The sequence below is a fragment of the Anabrus simplex genome, chromosome 2 (assembly GCF_040414725.1).
Source record: "Anabrus simplex isolate iqAnaSimp1 chromosome 2, ASM4041472v1, whole genome shotgun sequence".
Lineage (NCBI taxonomy): Eukaryota > Metazoa > Arthropoda > Insecta > Orthoptera > Tettigoniidae > Anabrus > Anabrus simplex.
Genome location: NC_090266.1, coordinates 481848953 through 481871756, shown reverse-complemented (window position 1 = coordinate 481871756; position 22804 = coordinate 481848953). Strand labels below are relative to the sequence as shown.

General features: G+C 37.2%; 1 protein-coding gene across 2 annotated transcripts in view; it reads right to left on the bottom strand.

Moving 5' to 3' along the window:
- The window catches only part of mon2 (Mon2 homolog, regulator of endosome-to-Golgi trafficking), a 583018-nt gene that overhangs the window by 489156 nt on the left and 71058 nt on the right, over positions 1-22804 (bottom strand). For both annotated transcript variants that reach the window (XM_067140860.2, XM_067140862.2), the window contains 3 exons: positions 22323-22448; positions 22015-22212; positions 18085-18340 (listed from right to left, as the gene is read on the bottom strand). In XM_067140860.2, the coding sequence (XP_066996961.1) occupies positions 18085-18340; positions 22015-22212; positions 22323-22448 (580 nt within the window). The remainder of the gene's footprint in view (positions 1-18084; positions 18341-22014; positions 22213-22322; positions 22449-22804) is intronic.

Below are 22804 nucleotides of genomic sequence, written 5' to 3'. Positions count from 1 at the left end.
GTTGATATTTCTTTGTCTTCCTTCACTTAAAGTCACACTTACTTAGTTCCCTTTTGTTACAGACCAGTGGATCTCAAACTTTCCTCCTTCATAACACTTCATCTCTCCATAGCGAGTTCTATTGGCACAATACAACACCAGTTGGCAAAAATATAGGAAACTGCCAAGTTGAGTAGGTCAGACAGTAGAGCACTGACCTTCTGAGCCCAACCTGGCAGGTTCGATCCTGGTTCAGTCCAGTGGTATTTGAAGGTGCTCAAATACGTCAGCCTTATCTCGGCAGATTTAATGGCACGTTAGAGAACTCCTGCAGGAGAAAATTCTGGCACCATGGTATCTCCAAAAAACTCATGGGAGGTGGAAGCAACAGAGTTTAAAATATTTAAATAATAAAGTCTTGCCAACATTGAAATATATGAGGATTAAGAAACATAAACATCAAATAGTAAATAGCTAGTGGGACGTAAAATCAATTACATTATTAACATTATTATTATTCATGTGAGAAACTTGGTTTTATGCGCACAGTTTGCCTTCAGCTGACAGATGTTTTTAGGCTTGTAATCATAAAACCATTTCATCTGGGTTCTTGCACATTTTGAGGTAGTTAATTTGACAAGTGTTATGTACACTTGCTGACACAGATAGCGAGTGTGCTAAAAAATCCTAAACCCAACTGTACGGTGAATGAGTACTGTCACATGCAACCATGCTGATGTGGTTCCTAGTTCAATACTCAGGGGCAATGAAACAATACTAATATAGAAGTTGCCATCATAACTGGAGTATCTACGAGTGTGGGAGTGGATAATGACACACATTCACAGTAGGAATGCAACTGGTTCGAATATGCCTGGGATGCATTTTCTTTCACTATGCTGGCAACAACAGCGGGCAAACCAATCAGATTGCATGAAGCCCCCACCATGGATATTACACAGAGGTAGATCATTCTACCGGTAACTATGGCACCCCAAGGACTTTCCATCCACAAGTGGGTAGACGCTCTCGTTGAACAAGGACATCTGACCACAACAAAACTACAGCATCCCACAGACTATAGTGACACATTGGATAAGACATTTTCAAGAATCAGGAGACATAAGCCGACTTGCTGGCTCAGATTCATGGTGGGTCTCCAACCAGGAACAGGATGATTGCTTGATCAGAGAGGCCCATTTAACCCCGTTCGTGAATGCAGAGCAGCTACACCAAGCAGCGCATTTTTCCGGCAGGTCGAAGATGGCCTTGGGACACCTGAATTAGGCAGGGTTAAAATCCCGGCAAACAGATACAGATTACAAGATATTAGAATCATTCCGTATTAATGGTTTTCCTTTGTAAAGCTAAGGAACAAATGCTCACTGATGAGCAGAGGAAGTATCGCCTTGCGATTGACAACAGCAATGTGCTATGTGATTGGTGGAATGTCATATTCTCCAATAAGAGCACATTTTCCTCAGCAAACGATGGGTCAGTACGTGTGTTTCATCCTTTCTTTATCCAGCACAATCCAGCATACGTGGCCAAGTCTCGGCACTCTAGCCATGAATCTGTTGCATGTTCAGGTTGGACAAGCTTTTGTTAATGTTATTGGCTTTATGCCCCACTAACAACTTTTTTAGTTTTCGGAGACGCCGTGGTGCTGGAAATTTGTCCCACAGGAATTCTTTTATATGCCAGTAAATCTACTGACATGAGGCTGATGTATTTGAGCACCTTCAAATACCACCGGACCGAGCCAGGATCGAACCTGCCAAGTTGTGGTCAGAAGGCCAGCACCTGAACCGGCTGATCCACTCAGTCTGGCGACAAGCTTTTGCATCATAGGAATGCTGCACAGAATCGAGTTACATCTCTCCGCCAGGCAACATGTACACATTTTAGGGAATTTTATGGTCTCTTCCATATGGGTGTGCCATTTCACCAGTGCTGTACAATTTCAGCAGGACCTGTCTCCAAACAAACCCACCCCAATTAGTTCAGGAATGGTTTGCAAGGCAAGGTCAGATCAAAATTATCAACAGACCTCTTTGTGGGGCAGACATGAATCCTATCAAGAACATGTGGGCCGAGATGAAGAGAGTAATGGTGGACACGTGGTCCAATTCTGCGGCAAATAAAAACGATGTCACAGCAGCCTGGAACGAGGTAGCAGATGACAACAGTACGTATTCTTCTTCCCTAATCAATTCCATGTCCATACACCTCTGAAGGCGGTCATGCAAAACAACAAAACAACAAAGGCCCTTTTCAGGGTCACAAACAAGCCCACTGATGTAAATAACAGCATGATAAAACACAGGAAGTTATGTGATTCACCATGTAAGTCAGGGTAGAAAGAAAAATATTTTACCCTAATAAGATTTGAACCCTTGACACCAGCAGCGAGCAGCAGAACTTACAGTTTAGTACACACATCTACTGCCTTGGCTGATACAGCCTGCATGTTTGGAGGCACTTCACAAAACTATAACACCACTGCCAGACAAAATATAGTGCATACATTAGGACATTACATCCAGTGCCCTGTGGCCTTATAAGGACAAGGAAATAGAATGTAATTCTGCAAGACCATGCTGGATGTCCTATCCTTCCCAACCCTCCCCTACCGTACATGTTGCAGGCAACCATACTTTCCGGGAGATGCTCACTTTTGTGTCAACAAGTGTACATTATTGCTTTTATTTTAGTGCTTAAAAAAATCTAAGTTCAGGAGCAAAGGTGAAATTGAGTCAAGTGACAGAGTCTTGAACAGAAATGAGGCCAAACCGATTACAAGGGTAAGTGTAGTGAAAGCAACATACATGGAAACAAGATAGACAAGAAACACAAGAAACTTTGGTTAGTTCAATAGGAAATATCTGTATATTTGTCTTCAATTTCACCAAGAATTGAGCTTCTGTGTATGAAATTACAAGCTTAAATTTCTTATAACTCAAATCTCACACAGCAAGGCATAAATCAACAAATTCTCCACATTGTAGTGGACAAAACAAGACGGCCTCATCTCACACCACCACCTGAATAAAGTATATCCCTCAGTTAGGTAGTCTTAAGAATGTAAATTCGTCAAATCCTCCATCACAGTGGTTCCCAATCTTTCCAGTCAGAGAAACCTTGGAAAAAAAAATTAATTTCATGGACACCTTCGAGTTTTAAAACAAAATAAAACAAAGTGTAAAAGAGTCAATAATAATAATAATAAAAAAAATAAGAAGAAGAAGAACGAGAAGAAGAAGAATTATAATAATTTATAATTCTGTGTGGCTATTTCTAGCCAAGTGCAGCCCTTGTAAGGCAGACCCTCTGATGAGGGTGGGCGGCATCTTCCATGTATAGGAAACTGTGTATTATTGTGGTGGAGGATAGTGTTGTGTGTGGTGTGTGAGTTGCAGGGATGTTGGGGACAGCATGAGCACCCAGCCCCCGGGCCACTGAAATTAAGCAATGAAGATTCAAATCCCCAACCCGGCCGGGAATCGAACCCGGTACCCTCTGAACCGAAGGCCAGTACGCTGACCATTCAGCCAACGAGTCGGACATAATAATAATGATGATGATAATAATAATAAAAATAATAATAAAACCGAGTCTTATTGAGGTGGAGGATAGTGTTGTATGTGGTGTACAAATTGCAGGCATGTTGGGAACAACTCAAACATCCAGTACCCGTGCCAAGGGAATGAATTGCTTATGACTAAAATACCCAGTCTGGCTGAGAATCGAACCTGAGACCGTCTGAACCAAAGACAATTACGCTGACCATTCAGCCATGGAGCCGAACATTAGAAGCACTCATATTTCAGTTCAAATGTATTACAATCAAAAGGCAAAATTATAATGTGAATGACATCAAACACAGTTTAATTTGAACACTGAAGCTACTTTTGGACAATTAGCTCTGCAATGTTGGATTTAACACCTGATTATTTCCATATTAAGTCACTCTCAATTTCAACTTTATTTCATAACTTCGATTCCAAATATGTGTTTGGGAGAATGCAGTTTCACACAAATTAGTTGGGAACACAAAACACTTCAAATCTTTTCTTGAGAGTTCAGGATAATCAGTCATGATAACTTAAAGTCAGCTAAATGGAATTGGGGAAATAAAGATATTAAAATTTTAGATGAAACTTCTGCTAAAGAATATTATTGCAGTATAAGAATGAGGTTGGATTACAGCCCATCAGCAAATGCACTCCTTTCCCACATGTCACTTTCATCAGTCACCGCAAAATACATCCTTAGCCGCATGTACAGTTGCTCCCAGTGTGACTTAATAATGAGGATCTCTTTTTGAATATTTTCTCCTGACATCAGGACAAAACCTGTCACATACAGTAATCACTCACAGATTTCAGAGGGTATTTAGGGACTGTATTAAGGATGAAAAGGACAGGGCATATAAGTTTCTTGTTAAGACACCAACTAGAGTATGGTTCCAGTGTATGGGACCCTCACCAGGACTACTTGATTCAAGAACTGGAAAAAATCCAAAGAAAAGCAACTCAATTTGTTCTGGACGATTTCCGACAAAAGAGTAGCGTTACAATAATGTTGCAAAGTTTGGGCTGGGAAGACTTGAGAGAAAGGAGACGAGCTGCTCGACTAAGAGGTATGTTCTGAGCTGCCAGTGGAGAGATGGCGTGGGAGGACATCAGCAGACGAATAAGTTTGAGTGGTGTCTTTAAAAGTCGGAAAAATCACAATATGAAGATAAAGTTGGAATTCAAGAGGTCAAATTGGGGCAAATATTTATTTATAGGAAGGGGAGTTAGGGATTGGAATAACTTACCAAGGGAGATGTTCAATAAATTTCCAATTTCTTTGCATCATTTAAGAAAAGGCTAGGAAAACAACAGATAGGGAACCTGCCACCTGGGCGACTGCCCTAAATGCAGATCAGTAGTGATTGATTGATTGATTAATCCCTGAATTCACATTACCATTCCCTCGGTTTTACCTTGAACATACATACTGGTATTGAAATAATGACGGTGTATTCCATACTTTCTTAAAATTGTCTGTGGATCCCCTCATATTATACAGCTGTAGATTACACTCTGGGAACCTCTCCTCTACTTCTTAAATTTACTTTATTGCTTTAATCTGGCTTGGACAGTCTACCAATAAGGGCTATTGTGTCATTTTGACCCAAATGTTTATTTTTAACTTATTGGGGGAGTGTTAACTGTTACACCTTTCTAAAAAGGACTAGAGTCTCAAATAGATATTTTTATTATTCTATAGCAAGGCCTTTCAGGGTGCACACGCTGGTGCACTGCGCAGCACTAGGTGCAAAAGACGACTTTGCTAGGTTGACCATAGTGGAAACACTCACTCCTCTCCGTGTCTGTCTTTTCCCTACATTTGTCTTGCTTGCTCCGTCTGTCTTCCCCTTTCTCACTTAGTCTGCAGGCTAAGTTAGTGATGAACTCAATGGATGAAGCTGTGCGCATAAAACAAGCTTCAGCGGTGGTGTCATGCAAGATGAATGGAGGAAGATATGTTACCTAGGAGAATAATGGACTCGGACACGGTGGGTAAGAGAAGTAGAGGGAGACCAAGACATTGATGGTTAGACTTAGTTTTTAATAATACCAATATAAATGGCCCGTTATTGGACATTATAAATTTTCCAGCTAACTCATTCCCGGTTGCCAGCGTTTCGCCTTCTATGTCATAGATTTTAATCAGATGGACGGACAGGCAGATGGTCGCAATTCAAACATTTTGGCAAAGGAGAACACCAAATAAATTATAATTAAATTAACAATTGTCTTCAGGCCAAAGACATAAAGATTTCAGAGGACCGTAGAAAAATTTCAGAACGGAAGACGCTACGACAATATGTTACCAGTGGTGGGAGAAATTATTTATTCAACCCATGCTTCAGCATGTTAGAGACATACTAGAAGTAAATTAAAATTAAGGGACCGGGAAATTCGTGATGCCCAAATATTTCTGAATATTGAAATGAAATGAAAATCCACAGCCTGTTTCCAGTCATTCGGCCAGGTCAGGAATGGAATGAATGAAGCCCCCATCTAGCAGCGAGGATAGGAAATGTGCCGGCTGCCGAAGCCTGTCGCACTCCTCTGGGGCAATGATTAATGAATGATTAATGAAAGTGGAGAGTATTGCTGGAATGAAAGACGACAGGGAAAGCTGGAGTACCCGGAGAAAAACCTCTCCTGCCTCCTCTTTGTCCAGCAAAAATCTCACATGAAGTGACCGTGATTTGAACCACGGTATCCAGCGGTGAGAGGCAGACGCGCTACCGCCTGAGCCACAGAGGCTTTTTGCTGAATATTATGAATACCAATTATAAATATGAGACCCATGGGATAACAGACATGGCTAATGTGGTGTAACAATTATGCAATCTTCTCGTGCCAAAACGCATGCATATATTAGGTTTGAAGAGCAGGTGTCAGGCATTCTACAATCAATGTTTCATGAGTTAAGACCTGTCTTTCTTGATCCATTATCTATGTGCAGACCAAGTTGAAGAACTCAAGACTGGTCGTGGCAAGGATGAATACCAGCCTCGAATAAGTATGGTAAGAACTTGTGGGGTGTGAAATGAAATAAATACCTAATTGATAATAACGATAATTCAGCGAGTGTTGACCACGGTGAAACAGTGGTATTAAATGGCATATCTCAGCACGTGAACGAAAGTAATTTCTTTTGCCTGGCAAATCTGTGCAGGATGATATGAATATTATAGGGAAACAATGAGTGAAGTTGTAAATACAATACATTACATTACATTACATACATACATACATACATACATACATACATACATACATTATCATTATAGACTGTTATGCCTTTCAGCGTTCAGTCTGCAAGCCTCTGTGAATTTACTAAACGTTGCCACAATCCTAGATTTTCAACTAGTGTTGTGGCCTCATTTAGTACTATACCTCTTATCTTTAAATCGTTAGAAACCGAGTCTAACCATCATCGTCTTGGTCTCCCTCGACTTCTCTTACCCTCCATAGCAGAGTCCATTATTCTCCTAGGTAACCTATCCTCCTCCATTCGCCTCACATGACCCCACCACCAAAGCCGGTTTATGCGTACAGCTTCAGCCATCGAGTTCATTCCTAAATTAGCCTTTATCTCCTCATTCCGAGTACTATCCTGCCATTGTTCCCACCTGTTTGTACCAGCAATCATTCTTGCTACTTTCATGTCTGTTACTTCTAACTTATGAATAAGATATCCTGAGTCCACCCAGCTTTCGCTCCCGTAAAGCAAAGTTGGTCTGAAAACAGACCGATGTAACGATAGTTTCGTCTGGGAGCTGACTTCCTTCTTACAGCATACTGTTGATCGCAACTGCGAGCTCACTGCATTAGCTTTGCGACACCTTTATGGAGTTTTTTAATTACATCAGTGTAAATCTGAGAACAAGTGAAGATTTATGTTGTAGTTAGTATGTGCAAGAAAATCAGTGTGTAGTATGTAAGTAATAAATAAATAAAAACTATTTCAAGTGAAGATTTCCAAGAAGAACTGCGTGAAATGTGTATGCTGTGTGTCAGTATGGTGCATTAAGCCTCTAGTGAAGCACTCGGTGGATGGCAATGTCTTATAGCATTCCATTAATTCAGCGATAAATGCAGGTGTCATGATTTCCATTAAATGAAGTGTATTCTGCATTGTTATGTTCTGTGTAAATAAGGGTCAAAGTTCCAGGCCAATAGCTTGCTGCTTTTCTTCATTCTTGTGTATATATTAAGTGCTATGTGGCATAAAAATATTTTTCGTGTGGTCAGTAGTGAGAAGTTCTTGCGCAATGTTTATGTTAAAATCCCAGAGTGTCAGATAACTGATTAAATCGGATCAGTGGAGGTATCGGATAAAGATCAGTCCTATTCCAGTTTTGTCATTAAAGTATCAGTGTGTGTCAAAGTATTTTTGTATGAAATTAATCTATATATATAAAATAACTTGTCCTGACTGACTGACTGACTGACTGACTGACTGACTGACTGACTGACTGATTCATCATCACCGAGCCAAAACTACTGGACATAAAGAAATGAAATTTTGGGGATGTATTCACATTAAGATGTAGGTGCTCGCTAAGAGAGGATTTTTGTATATTCCGTCGCTAAGGGAGTGAAATTTTAAAAAGAGTGTATCTATATCTCAAAACTTTAAAAGTTTACAGATGTAAAAATTGGTATTTAGAATCTTCTTTTAAAATAAGGATACACGTATTTTTTGTTTTCTGAAAACCCCAATAGGAGGGGTGGAAAAGGGTGAAAATGGAGAAAAATGGGTTGAATGACTTCAATCAGGATACCGGTACTTATATCTCAGAAACTGAAGATATTACAGATCTGAAAATTGGTACTTTTGATCTCTTTTAAAAATAAAGAAACACTTATTTTCTTGTTTTTGGAAAATCCAATTAATGGGAGGGTGAAAAGGGGGTGAATTTTTAAAATGAGTGAATCTATATCTCCAAACTTTTAAAGTTTGCAGATGTAAAAACTGGTATTTAGAATCTTCATTAAAAATAAAGAAACACGTATTTTTTTGTTTTCGGAAAATCGCAATAGGAGGAGTGAAAAGGGGTGGAAAAAGGGTTGAATGCCTTTATTGAGGCTACTTACATCTCAGAAACTGAAGATATTACAGACCTGAAAATTGGTGTTTGGGATCTCCTTTAAAAATACAGAAACACGTATTTTTTTGTTTCTGGAAAATCCAATTAAGGGAGGGGGTGAAAAGGGGGTAATATTTTAAAATGAGTGTATCTATATCTCAAAACTTTTAAAGGTTATAGATGTGAAAATTGGTATTTAGAATCTCCTTTTAAAATAAAGAAACACGTATATTTTGTTTTTGGAAAATCCTAATAGGAAGGGTGGAAACGGTTGAAGAAGGGGTCGAATGCTTCTCATGAGTCTACTTATATTTCAGAACCTGAAGATATTACAGACTTGAAAATTGGTATTTGGGATCTAATTTAAAAGTAAAGAAACATGAATTTTTTTGTTTTTGGAAAATCCAAATATTGGGGGTGAAAAGGGGGGGTGAATTTTTTAAAATGAGTGTGTCTACATCTTAAAACTTTAAAATTTACAGATGTAAAAATTGGTAGTTAGAATCTCCTCTAAAAATAAAGGAACACATATTTTTTTTTGTTTCCTGTAAATCCCAATAGGAGGGGTGTAAAAGGGTGAAGAATGGGTTGAATGCCTTTAATGAGGATACATATATGTCAGAAACGAAAGATATTACAGAAAATTTGTATATGGGATCTCCTTTAAAAATAAAGAAACACGTATTTTTTAGTTTTTGGAAAATTCAATTAACGGCGGTTAAACAGGAGTGACAAATTGGGGTGAATTTTTTGAAAGACTATATCTACAGAATATCTTGGAAACGTAAAATGTTACAGACGTAAAAAGTGGGTGTTTGGAATCTCCTGTAAATGTAAAGAAACATAGGTGATTTGTTTTTGGAAACTCCACTTAAGGGGAACTCAAAAGGGGTGAAATTTTAAAATGAGAATTTTTACAGTATATCTAAAAAACTTAACAAGTTACAGAAGTGAAAAATGGTATTTTTTATCTCTATTAAACATAAAGAAACGTGTATTTTTAGTTTTCGGAAATATCATCTGGGTGGAGGGGGGGGGTAAAAGTGACTGAAAATGGTGTTGAATTCTTTTAATTAGGCTACTGATATATCAAAAATGAAGATTTTACAGACGTGAAATTTGATATTTTCAATCTGCTTTAAAAGTAAAAATACACGTATTCTCTTAAAATCCAATGAAGCAGGTTGGGGGGGGGGGGGGTGAAAGAATTGAAAAATTAATTGGCTTAATTGTATGAGAAAAACAAAGAAAACCGCGTTTTGGGCGGTAAACCATCTTGGAGGGCGGGAGTGTAAAGGAGTTGAATTCCTTTCATGAGGACACATAAATCAAAAACTGAAGAAATTAGAGTCGTGATAATTGGTATTTAGAAGATCCTTTACTATTAAAGAAACAAGTATTTTTTTCGGGAAAGTTCACTTGGGGGGGGGGGGGAGTAGTGTGAAATGAGGTGAAAAAAGTAAATTACTTTTATGGGGATACTTATATCTCAAAACTGAAGGTAATAGACGTGAACATTGGTGTTTAGAATCTCCCTTAAACATAAAGAAACAAGCCTTCTTTTAATTTTTTTTTTTTGGGAGGGGGGGGGGGGGGGTGGCGGTAAATAAACTTAACGGCGGTGGGGTGTAGAAGGAGGTGAGACCAATTGATTTTACTGTTATTAAGGTACTTATAAGGATCCTCCGTTGCTCAGGCGGCACCGCGCCGGCCTCTCACAGCTGGGTTCCGTGGTTCAAATCCCGGTCACTCCATGTGACATTCGTGCTGGACAAAACGGAGGCGGGACAGGTTTTTCTCCGGACACTCCTGTTTTCCCTGTCATCAGCCATTCCAGCAACACATAATAATAATAATAATAATAATAATAATAATAATAATAATAATAATAATAATAATAATAATAATCATAATAATAATAACAATAATAATAATAATAATAATAATAATAATAATAATAATAATAATAATAATACCGGGCGAGTTGGCCATGCGCGTAGAGGCGCGCGGCTGTGAGCTTGCATCCGGGAGATAGTAGGTTCGAATCCCACTATCGGCAGCCCTGAAAATGGTTTTCCGTGGTTTCCCATTTTCACACCAGGCAAATGCTGGGGCTGTACCTTAATTAAGGCCACGGCCGCTTCCTTCCAACTCCTTGTCCTTTCCTATCGTCGCCATAAGACCTATCTGTGTCGGTGCGACGTAAAGCCCCTAGCAAAAAAAAAATTATAATAATAATGATGTTCCGGACCGTCGTCAAATGTGCGGACTGCGCTGGTAACGGCTCCTGGACGGGTAATGACTAAGAATGCAGTCCGGCCGCGGGTTCAGTGCCGCCAAATCACCCAATATGACACCACGTCGGATCTCCTAAAGGATTTTATCCATATTAAAAATGATTAAAGGAAAATATGGCAAAGATTTACGGACCCAACTGACCAGGAGGAATACCTGAGCCTAGCCCAGGAAGTACGAAATCGATTGCTGGAAAGGAATATTGAAAAATGGGAGGAAACGTGCTGTAAAATAATAGAAAACGAGTCAGATCGGGAATTTTGGAGGATTCTCGCAGAAAACGAGTCAGATCGCGAATTTCGGCGGATTATATATCTAAAACAATAAGCATTCAATTATAAATTTCAGTATAATACCATAGCAAAGCACGGGTATCTTGCTAGTGTATATATATAAAGTAACTTGTCCTGACTGACTGACTGACTGACTGACTGACTGACTGATTCATCATCGCCGAGACAAAACAACTGGACATAAAGAAATGAAATTTTGAGGATACATTTATATTACAATGTAGGTGCTCGCTAAGGGAGGATTTTTGGATATTCCACCACCAAGAGGGTGAAAAGGGGGGTGAATATTTGAAATGAGAGTATCTATACCTCAAAACTTTAAAAGTTTACAGATCTAAAAATTGGTATTTAGAATCTCTTCTAAAAATAAAGAAACATGTATTTTTTTTTTCTTTCAGAATATCCCAATAGGAGGGGTGAAAAAGGGTGAAAAAGGGGTCGAATGCCTTTAATGAGGATACTTATAAATAAGAAACTGAAGGCATTACAGACCTGAAAATCTGTAGTAGCAATCTCCTTAAAAATAAAGAAACACAAATTCTTTTGTTTTTGGAAAATCCAATTAATGGGGGTGAAAAAGGGGGTGAATGTCTCAAAACATTTAATGTTTGCAGATGTAAAATTGGTATTTAGAATCTCCTTTAAAAATAAAGAAACACGTATTTTTTTTGTTTTCGGAAAACCAATAGAAGGGGTGAAAAGGGTGAAAAAGAGGTTGAATGCCTTTCATCAGGATACTTATATCTCAGAAACTGAAGATATTACAGACCTGAAAATTTGTATCTGGGATCTCCTATAAAAATAAAGAAACGTGAATTTTTTTTTCGTAAATCCAATTAATGGGGGGTGGAAAGGGGGGTGATTTTTTAAAATGACTGTATATATGTCTCAAAACATTTAATGTTTGCAGATGTAAATATTAGTATTTAGAATCTCCTTTATAAATAAAGAAACACGTATTATTTGTTTTCAAAAAATCCCAATAGAAGGGGTGAAAAGGGTGAAGAAGCGGTTGAAAGCCTTTAATTGGGATACTTATATGTCAGAAACTGAACATATTTCGCACCTGAAAATTGGTATTTCGGATCTCATTTACAAACAAAGAAACACGTATTTCTTTGTTCTTGGAAAATCCAATTAACGGGGGTTAAACGGGAGTGACAAATTGGGGTGAATTTGTAGAAAGATTATAACTTCCGTGTATCTCAGAAACCAAAAATGTTACAGACGTAAAGACTGGTATTTGGAATCTTCTGTAAAAGTAAAGGAACATAAGCGATTTATTTTTGGGAACTCCACTTAAGGGGAACTAAAAAGGGGGTGAAATTTTAAAATGAGCATTTCTACAGTATATCTCAAAAACTTAACATGTTACAGAAGTGAAAAATAGTATTTTTTTAATCTCTACTAAAAATAAAGAAACATGTATTTTTTGTTTCCAGAAAAAACACTTGGGAGGTTGAATTCTTTTAATTAGGATACTGATATCTCAAAAACTGAAGATGTTACAGACGTGAAATTTGGTATTTGAAATCTCCTTTAAAATAAAGAAATACGTAGTTTTTGTTTTCGGTAATCCACTTAAGGTTGGGGGGGGGGGGGGTGGAATTGAAAAATTAGTTGAAATATTAGTATGAAGATACTATTATCTCTAAAATGAAAGATTTTGCAGACGTGAACATTGGTATTTGGAATCTGCTTTAAAAGAAAAGAAACACGTATTCTCGGAAAATCCAATGAAGGGGGGCGGAGGTGATTTGAATTGAAGAATTAATTGAATTAATTGTATGTGGATACGTATATCTAATAGAAACTAAAGTTGTTACAGACGTGAAAATTGGTATTTGTATCTCCTTTAAAAATAAAGAAAGAAAAAAAACGTTTTTGGAGGAAAATCATCTTGGGAGGCGAGGGTGAAAAGGAGTTGAATTCCTTTTATGAGGACACATAATTATCTCAAATCTGAAGATTTTAAGAGTCGTGATAATTTGTATTTAGAAGATCCTTTACTATTAAAGAAACAAGTATTTTTTGCCAGAAAATTCACTTGGGGGGGGGGGGGGTTGAAAGGAAGTGAAAAAAGTGAATTATTTCTATGGGAATACTCATATCTCAAAACTGAAGGTAACAGGCGTGAATATTGGTATTTGGAATCTTGCTGTGGGGTCAATGATGATGATGATGATGATGATGATGATGATGATAATAATAAAGTAAATTCAACTAATATCACCCACCCTAACAACAATAATAATAATAATAATAATAATAATAATAATAATAATAATGTTCTGGACCGTTGTCAAAATGTGCGGACCGCGCTGGAAACGGGTCCTGGCCGGGTAATGACTACGAATGCAGTCCGGCCGCGGGTTCAGTACTGCCAAGGCACCCAAAACAGCACCACTCTGGATCTCCTCAAGGATTTGATCCATATTAAGAATGCTTACAGGAAAAGATGGCAAGATTTAGGGACTCAACTGACTGGCTGCAATACCTGGACCTAGCCCGGGAAGTACAAAATCGATTGCTGGAAAGAAAGATTGAAATATGGGAGGACCTTTGCTGTAATCTCTCAGAAAATGAGTCAGATACCGAATTTCGGCGGATTATATATAACACGTTAAGCATTTAATTATAAATTTCATTATAATACCATAGCGAAGCACGGGTATCGTGTTAGTAATAATATAAAATGTATTCGAGTGTTGGTAAATTTTTTGCGGGTATCATATAGAGGTTTTGTTATGCCCAAAACTAAGTCAAGATCAGCACTGTTTTGTATATTTTTCTGTGTCAGTTAATTTCCGATATTTCATTAAGATTTATTCCTGTAGTTGACTCCTTAAAATGGGAGAGAAAGGAAACTTTCATGCAAGTTAGGATATTCAAAGATAATGTTTGGAATTAATACAGGTCATGCAATGCAATTTATGAATGATTTGGGATCAAGTAGACACCTTGTAGCCAATGGAGTTGAATTAGATAGAGAACGAACCACTAGTGAGAACGGAAAATTAGGCAGAATTGAATTTATGTCTGGAAGAGTTGAAATGCCCCGTGGATTATGTGTTAATTATCCAGGATGTGCGAGAGACCCCTGGGATAATATTTAATGGAAGGCCATGAGGCACCAATTTGAAAGTGATGGTTCAAATTTTTAGTGATACTGTTCTGGTTCGATGTGGCACAAATCATTCAAAGTCAATATTTTAGTGCACAGAATACTACGTGATCTCAGAGAATTAGATGTCATGAAATGTATAATGTGAACAATTTCACTTCAAGTGAATAATGAATAATTATGGGATGTCTTGTGATAAGATGGAAGGGATTATTTTGCAATTTAGATTTGTTGGTATTGGACTTGTTTCAAAATTATTCTTGAAATACGAACTGCTGCTATGGGTAGGTGAGAATAGACAGGTGGTTGATATCATGTCTCCAAGGAGCAAGCGAGGATCAACCTTCCCATTATGAGGACAACGTATTTTAGACTGTTCCAAGCAAGTTGCACTTTCCAGTCTGTTTTTTAAGTGTTTTTTTTTCTTTTAAGGATAGCATTGTAATAATATTTCCTAAACTTCATTGATAAAGGAACATGGAGGTCATTTGTATCCCTGAACTCAGTTGTCTTTAAGGTGTAGAGGGGCTTGTTCCTATTGATCGTTAATCATTTTTACTTTTGAAATGGAGGTTTTGGAATGTAGTGTATTCATCTTAAACAGCTCACAACAGGACTTTGACGGTAACTTGTACACCATGAATAATTATGGGTTGTCTTGTGATAAGATGGAAGGGATTTTTTGCAATTTAGGTTTGTTGGTAGTTAGTGAGTACCGTGATAAGATTAGGATAGTTTTTTGTAAATATTTTATGATATTGGAGTTTGAAATTTTGGTTAATTATGAGGTCGGGTCAATCTTTGTTTCTTTCTCATGGGACATTTTATTTTTATTAAACGTTATAGTAAGTGCGGTTGGACTTACATGTATTTTATTTTTTTTCTAGTGGCTTTATGTCGCACCGACACAGATAGGTCTTATGGTCCACGATGTGATAGGAAAGCCTAGGAGTTGGAAGGAAGTGGCCGTGGGGTTAATTAAGGTACAATCCCAGCATTTGGCTGGTGTGAAAATGGGGAAACCACGGAAAACCATCTTCAGGGCTGCCGACAGTGGGACTTGTACCCACTATCCCCCGGGTGCAAGCTCACAGCAGCGCACTCCTGACCGCGCGGCCAACTCGCCCGGTGTGTATTTTATTATAAAGTTAACTAGTTCGTAGGTGAGCACGCAGGACATTTTGTTGTAAATAATATTGTAATAAAGTAGGTTAAGAACGTAATGATGCAGAAATATTTTTATCATGTCATTATTTCATACTTTGTAAACAGCAGTTCAATGAAGATCACCAATATATAAATTTTGTCCACTATACAGTAAAAGTGAGTTAGTTAATTTTCAGTGAAATTTATATATGTTAATTCAATCTGCGATGGTCAGTACTGAGTTTATTTTACAGAGATGATCACTAGTTTATAAATTTTGTTCAATCCGTAATGACAGTGTTTATTTTATTTTCAGTGATTGTCATTATTCAATTTAGATGGTCATTTCAGTCTGCGATGACAGTGTTTTGTTTATTTTAATTAGGTAAGTTTATAAATTTAGTTCAGTCTGCAACCATAATGCATTAGCTAATTTTTACTGGTGTTGATTATTGAAGTCAATTATTCAAGATATTATTTTTTTGTTTGTGAGGGTACTGATCACAGTTGGTGGTGTTTACCAAACCGACAATAATAATATTTATTTTATGTAAGTGAGATGTATAGTACGCGCACCTTTTCTTGAGCCCGAATCTCCATAGTAACGAATGGGAACCAGGGCTCAAGAAAAGGTGCGCGTACTATAATATGCTTGTTTCTGACCATAGTGATGGTAATAACTGTTGAAACGAAATGTCATTTTATATGGGGATGAAGAGCGTTTGTTTAAAATCTATTTCACATTAGTTACTATTGTTAGTATAGCAAATTTTTATTATGACACCAGTCATCAATGTTACTTTCTTAGTTTATTTTCTTTTGTTGACACCGTTCATTTTATTCAAGGAGATTATAAGATTCATTTCAGATATCTGTGCTCAATGGTTTATTCATTCAAGATTATTTATTATAAACAAACATAACCCGAAAGTTATTTTGTGTGTTAATTTAAATGTAAATTCAAGTCTTTTTATTAATGAATATTGTGATTCAGTGGAACAGTCTTTCTTATATTTAATTTAAATAACTACTAAAGTAATTTAATTTACTTGTTGTCTGGTTGTGACACAACATGGTGTGATCATTTATTTTGTTGAGAGATTAGAATTGCCAACATTGAATTTGGAGCACCATGCCTTGTCAGAAGCAAGTTAACTTGTGACGTAAATTCATTTATTTATATATTAATTGATTCAAGTATAACCAGAGGTTGTTTTGGTTTGATTAAGGGTCCATTTGATGGCTGATGATATTCTATGTGGTATTTTATAATCGGTGGATAACCTTCGACGAGAAAAATTCGGAGTCTGGTTACGGAAACTGAATCTTCACAGATCAAGTGAATCGACAACGGCAGGAATCGCAATCCGATAATGATTTTCAGGTTTTCCCTTTTTTTTTCCAGTTTTTTATCGATTTTTATTTCTAGCAATGGCAATGTAAAATAAATTAATAATAACAATAAACTATTATATAGAAGTCTTCACCTCAATCTACATTTATGTCAAATTTCTGTCATCTGTTTTGTTAATGCCAGTCTTCTTCAAAATTTTTTATGCTTCACATCTATTAAATTCAGTTACTTTTTGAGATAGTAAGTCCATCTCAGCCTACTTCTTGAATTCTATTTCAAGTAATAATTTGATTTTCTTGTGTCACCCTCTGATCTATGCCAACAAGTGACAGAAGAACCCAAAAACCCTAAGGACAGAAGAGTCTACATGGACAAGAGCTACAGGCAGTTGTTGACGATTGGCAAGTGAAGGTGCAGTATGTATGTATGTATGTATGTATGTATGTATGTATGTATGTATGTATGTATGTATGTATGTATGTATGTATGTATGTATGTATGTATGTATGCATCTAAAATGACCCCAACATAAACATCTTCCCATTTGATGAAGACTATAGTTACCTCATACTTTCATGGTACTGTACAATTTTTTGGTATGTGGTATGGTAAACTGATGTGATACACTTCATTCAGAAAACTGGAGAACACAGTGAAGTAAATCACTACCAAATTGCTCAAATAAAACAACAGAAAAATTTACTGCAATATTAAGCTCAAATCAGAAAGGAAAAGATGGGAAAGTCAAACACATTATAGTCTACTTCTTCTTTAACTACTGCTTTTCCCACACGTGTGGGGTCGCGGGCGCGAACTACATCACACGTATGTGGATTTGGCCCTGTTTTACGGCCGGAATCCCTTCCTGCTGCCAACCCTATATGGAGGGATGTAATCTCTATTGTGTGTTTCTGTGGTGGTTGGTAGTGTAGTGTAGTGTAGTGTAGTGTAGTGTGTTGTGTGAATATGAAGAGGAAATGTTGGGACAGACACAAACACCCAGTCCCCGAGCCAGAAGAATTAATCAGAAGAGATTAAAATTCCCAACCCGGCCAAGAATCGAACCCAGGATCCTCTGAACCAAAGGCCAGTACGTTGACCATTCAGCCAACGAGTCGGACTACTTGACACATTATAGTATCAATCCAAAAGAAAAATACAATGGCATATTACAATGCAATTCTAGTTTAGCTTCACTACAGTACAGATGATAACAGCATTTAAACTTACTCACCAACACCAGAAGCTTGTCCCATTAACTGTGGATTTACAAACAGAGACTGGACATATGCACCTAAGGAATTCACTATGTCTTGAAATATGTTTGTAGCATGAGGTTTTAAGTCGTAGCATTCACAAAATGACTTCAAAAGCTCAGGTTGGACGGTCATTTTATGCAGAACTTCAAGAGCTAAGGACCGCTGCCAGACTGGTTTGTCAGGATCCAGAAATTTAACAATCAATGATAAAAATATTTCACACTCGGTCACCTAAAAACAAACAAAGTTTGACATACAAAAAGGAACTTGTACAAAGAACTATTTTTGGCAATTTGCTTTATGTCGCACCGATACAGGCATGTCATATGGTGACGATGGGATAGGAAAGGGTTAAGAGTGGGAAGAAAGCAACCATGACCTTAATTAAAGTACAGCATGATGTGAACATGGGAAACCACAGAAAATCATCTTCAGGGCTCCGACAGTGGAGTTCAAACCCACGTACTCCTGAATACAAGCTCACAGCTAAATACCCAACTTGCTTGGTTATGACAAATTAAAAAGAAAAATAGAGAGGGGAGAGCTTTCCCACATTTAAGAAATTGTCGAGGACAAAACATGGACAACACTGTTAAGATGTACAGCAAGTTCCCTTGTCATGATAGTTAACAATATGTATGCCTAATGCATTCTTGCATGAATCACTCTCTCTTACGGTTTAAACTTTTTCTTTCATGTAAAATGTAAATTGATTTTCTTTACATATATTACAGAGAATGATGAAATCAATCACAGCCTTGACTCACTCCTGCATCTATACGAGCCAAAAATTCAGTCTACCACTCACTGCAGCCTAATCCTTAATATAAAAAACACCATTGATTTTCTATCTCTTGTTAGACATGATAGTATAGCATCTTTATTACGTAGGTTGTTTCTTATTTTCTGTATAATATATATTTCTGTCAAAAATTAGTATTATTTTGCAGTTCGTAGTATTTTAAGTTTCAACCAGTTCTACAGTACTAATAAATAATAATATGTATGTGGTTAAGTGAAAGAGAGGGCCAGGAGCCCTAATATTACCAAGGTTAATAGAGGCTTCTATCTATCTATCCATCCATCTATCGCAACAGCATTTCTAGCTTCCTGTAAAAGTGGCTATTATTAACATTTCAGTTTGTATAGGCTCTTTCTAGGGTTGCTACTACCAGTTTTACCCTAGTCATAAAGACAAAAACCGAATGCCATCGTTCAGCATTATCTCCAAGTTACGAGCTATATCAATGGAACCTGGATTGGAACATGGAGACACAGAAGAAGTAGTGAAAAGGTATAGTATAATTAAAAGGAATCATATTTTCTGTGAACTAGCAGCATCTGGATAACAGGAAATGATGGTGAGATGAAATAAGTGTCTCACTCTTTCAAAGATGAATAATTTCACCATTTCAGTACCAATTATTAATTATCAAATCACTGAAAATATACAATCATACTGATTTTTTTTTTTTTTTTGTAGGACATGTTTCATCCGTATTTGGGACATTTTTAGATACCATACACTGAATTTTCTATGTAAATTTCAATGATAAAAATTGTGCATGTAAAAAATACACAATGTTGCATTAAAATAAGATTTTAAAAACGTTCATAGCCCATTGTATATGCAGTATACTCTCCTAAAAGGGTAATCTTAAAAAACATATATTATTTCACTCTATGGAGAGGAAACATACGTGTAATGAGTGAACAAGAAATTAAAGTATAAGTCTAGTCTCGAAAGTCACCTGTTAACTCACTCGGGTGAAGGCCATACATGTGCAATCAATGCAATAGTCCGTTCTTCTCAAAAAGTTGATCTCAAAAGACCATTGACCATGAGTTTATCACCATTCATTAGCTTACAACATTTTCATAATTTAAGATGTCTGATAATAAATGATGATAAATTGAAGGTTATGATACGTCTGTTTATAGTGTTGATTGCTGTCATACTCTCACAGAAATGTGCAAAATTCAATTATCCTGAAATCTTTTCTTTGTGATGAATTATCTAAAAAGGCAGTAACCTGGAAATACAACTTTTCATTGTGTACGTCCCTTAGACACCAGCATAATTCCTATAGTGTATCCTGCAAATCGTGATCAAAAATACACCAGAATAAAACCACACGAGTGGAAGCTCATGCCTAGTGATAATGAAGACGAACATTCAAATGAGTCCTCAGCACTTATTGATATCACGTTAGGAAATAAAGATATCCCCAACTACCAGCGTATGGGTACTAGTGTTGGTGCAGAACCGACTAGTGATACATATACTGAACAATCTCAGTCTGCATCAACAAATGTTGTAAAACATCACATATGTAACAAAAAATTTAAAAGAAAGGCTTTACACGCCCATGTAAGACTGGTTCATAATATTACAAGATAATCGCAATGATTCAAGAGCAAGCGATGCCTTAAATGAAGAGACACAGTTAGTATTATAAATTGAAGAAATTGGTACACTCTGCGACACCCACAGTACTCGTAGAAAACCTTGTGAGTCTATTAAAGAAAATACTTGCTACATTTGTGGCAGAACTTTTGTAGGACTAAACAAGCATATTAGAAGATCTCATCCTCAAGTGTACAGAGAAAAATTGCTATTGAAATACCAATCCAAAGATACTAAATCAGGATAAGGCAGCGAAAATAGGAGGGAAAATTTACCTAGGAAGTCTCACAAAGAAGAGAACAATGAATTTAACATAGGCTTAAAAAGATGGTCAGAAGAATTCAATGTGGAAATTTTTAACATCAAAAGTGAATGATTTGTAAAATTTCCAGCAGCAAGGTATTACAAAGCAAGAAAGACAAATACCTACAGATCAAAACGAAATTATTTTAAATGCAACTATCACAAGAAATATCTTAATTTGCTTTCAGTATGTTGTTCTTACATGCATTCACTACACACAGCATAAATCACTTTTCGAAATGGTCACTTTTTGCACTGACAGAGGCTCCAAGTCTTTGTGGCCACTCGTCTACGGTGGAACGCAAGACATCCAGGGGAAAATCCGCCACTACTGCCAACACTTTCAATGGTGGGGTGTCTCCTCTTGCAGACGATGTACTCAAGCACTGACCACAGTTGGTAGTCCAAAGGGTTCAGGTTCAGACTGCTACTGGTCCAATCTTCAGGCAAAATGAAGTCAGGGACATGTCGCTGAAGCCACCCTTCAGTTGACCTTGCCATGTGGGCTGGAGCAGAATCCTGCTGGAAAGCCCAGGGTTGGTTTCAAACAATGTGCCACTTATGTTTTTTACAATAGGCTCCAAAATGGTGCTTTTGTACACTCTGGCACTGGTTTTAAATCTCTTTTAGCAAAAATGCAGTTGGGTGGTGCCAGAATAACTCACCCCCCGACCAAACCATCACTGAGGAGGGATGAAGTGTCCTCTGAGATTTTGGACCTTCTTTTACTGGCTTCTTGTGAAGTTGTTACATAAACCCTATTGTTTTCATGATTGAAAGACTCTTCAATGGTGAATATTACTCTTCAATGGTGAATATTTTCACACTGGTAAAGAGGATTTTCCGATGACCATCATGGGCATAACGCTGCACGAGATGTCGATATTTTAGCACTCTCATCTTCTTTCGGCGTGTGTCAGTGTACCTCAGTGATAAGCCCTTAGTCCAAGGTCCTCTGACAGAAGCCTGGACATTGACCTTCATGAAAGGCTCATTTCACGGGCCATGATAGCCTGCTTCCATACTGCATTTCTCCAAACACGAGCCACCACTGCTTTTTGTGCTGCTGGAGTCTTGACACTGTGTGGGCAACCCTCTCTCAGACATCAGGAATAATTTTAAATGTCAACCATCTTACAAGATAACAGAGAAAATCTCAAAATGCCAACATGAACAACAATAATGCAATACTTACCAGAAGACTGTGGTATTTCTGGATAAGAATTGATACAACTCTTAGAAGTCTCATACTGATCGGAAAATATGGCTTATCCAAAGGAGTGGCTTGCTGGATACTAGCTGGCACTGAGCTTCGATACTTGATATTAGGTGAAAATAATTTTATAACCAATGCACATACTCGTTCCTTTAGGAGAAAACTGAATTCTGGGTGCTTGCAACAAAAGAATGACAGATATTAAATTTCATGAACACATAGAAATACTATGAATTAACAATTTCTAGCGAGCAGTTACAAATGAGACACAAAGAATATTTGCTTACCTGAAAGAAAACAGATGAAAAGTTTGTGAGCACTGATTCTAAGAGTTCAAGTCCAAATGTGCGCGTCATTTCTGTCATACCTATCAACCAATAAGGCTGATCAGCATTCACTAACTGCACTAAATCCTACAAAAAAATTAGTAACACTGAATAGAAGTTCCAAATCACAGATTTTCTAAGCTTAAAAGCTAAATTAGGTTATCTTCACCACAGTTACAAATAGAACGGCAAGCAAGTACTACACTGATCAGATTCACAGAATATGAAAGCTGTAAAGGGAATTTTATTTAAAGTGAGAGTTTACATTGGAGAACTCAACTGTATATTAAACTTGCAGGTGGAGGCTAATTAATACACACCTATTTTGAAATATCGTAAGCTAGTGACTAGAGAAAGTTTCACCACTTTTTATAGGGTCAAAATGATCAATACATTCCTAAGATAGACCTGCCTAGAAACAAAGTTCCTTAAATAGTAGACTG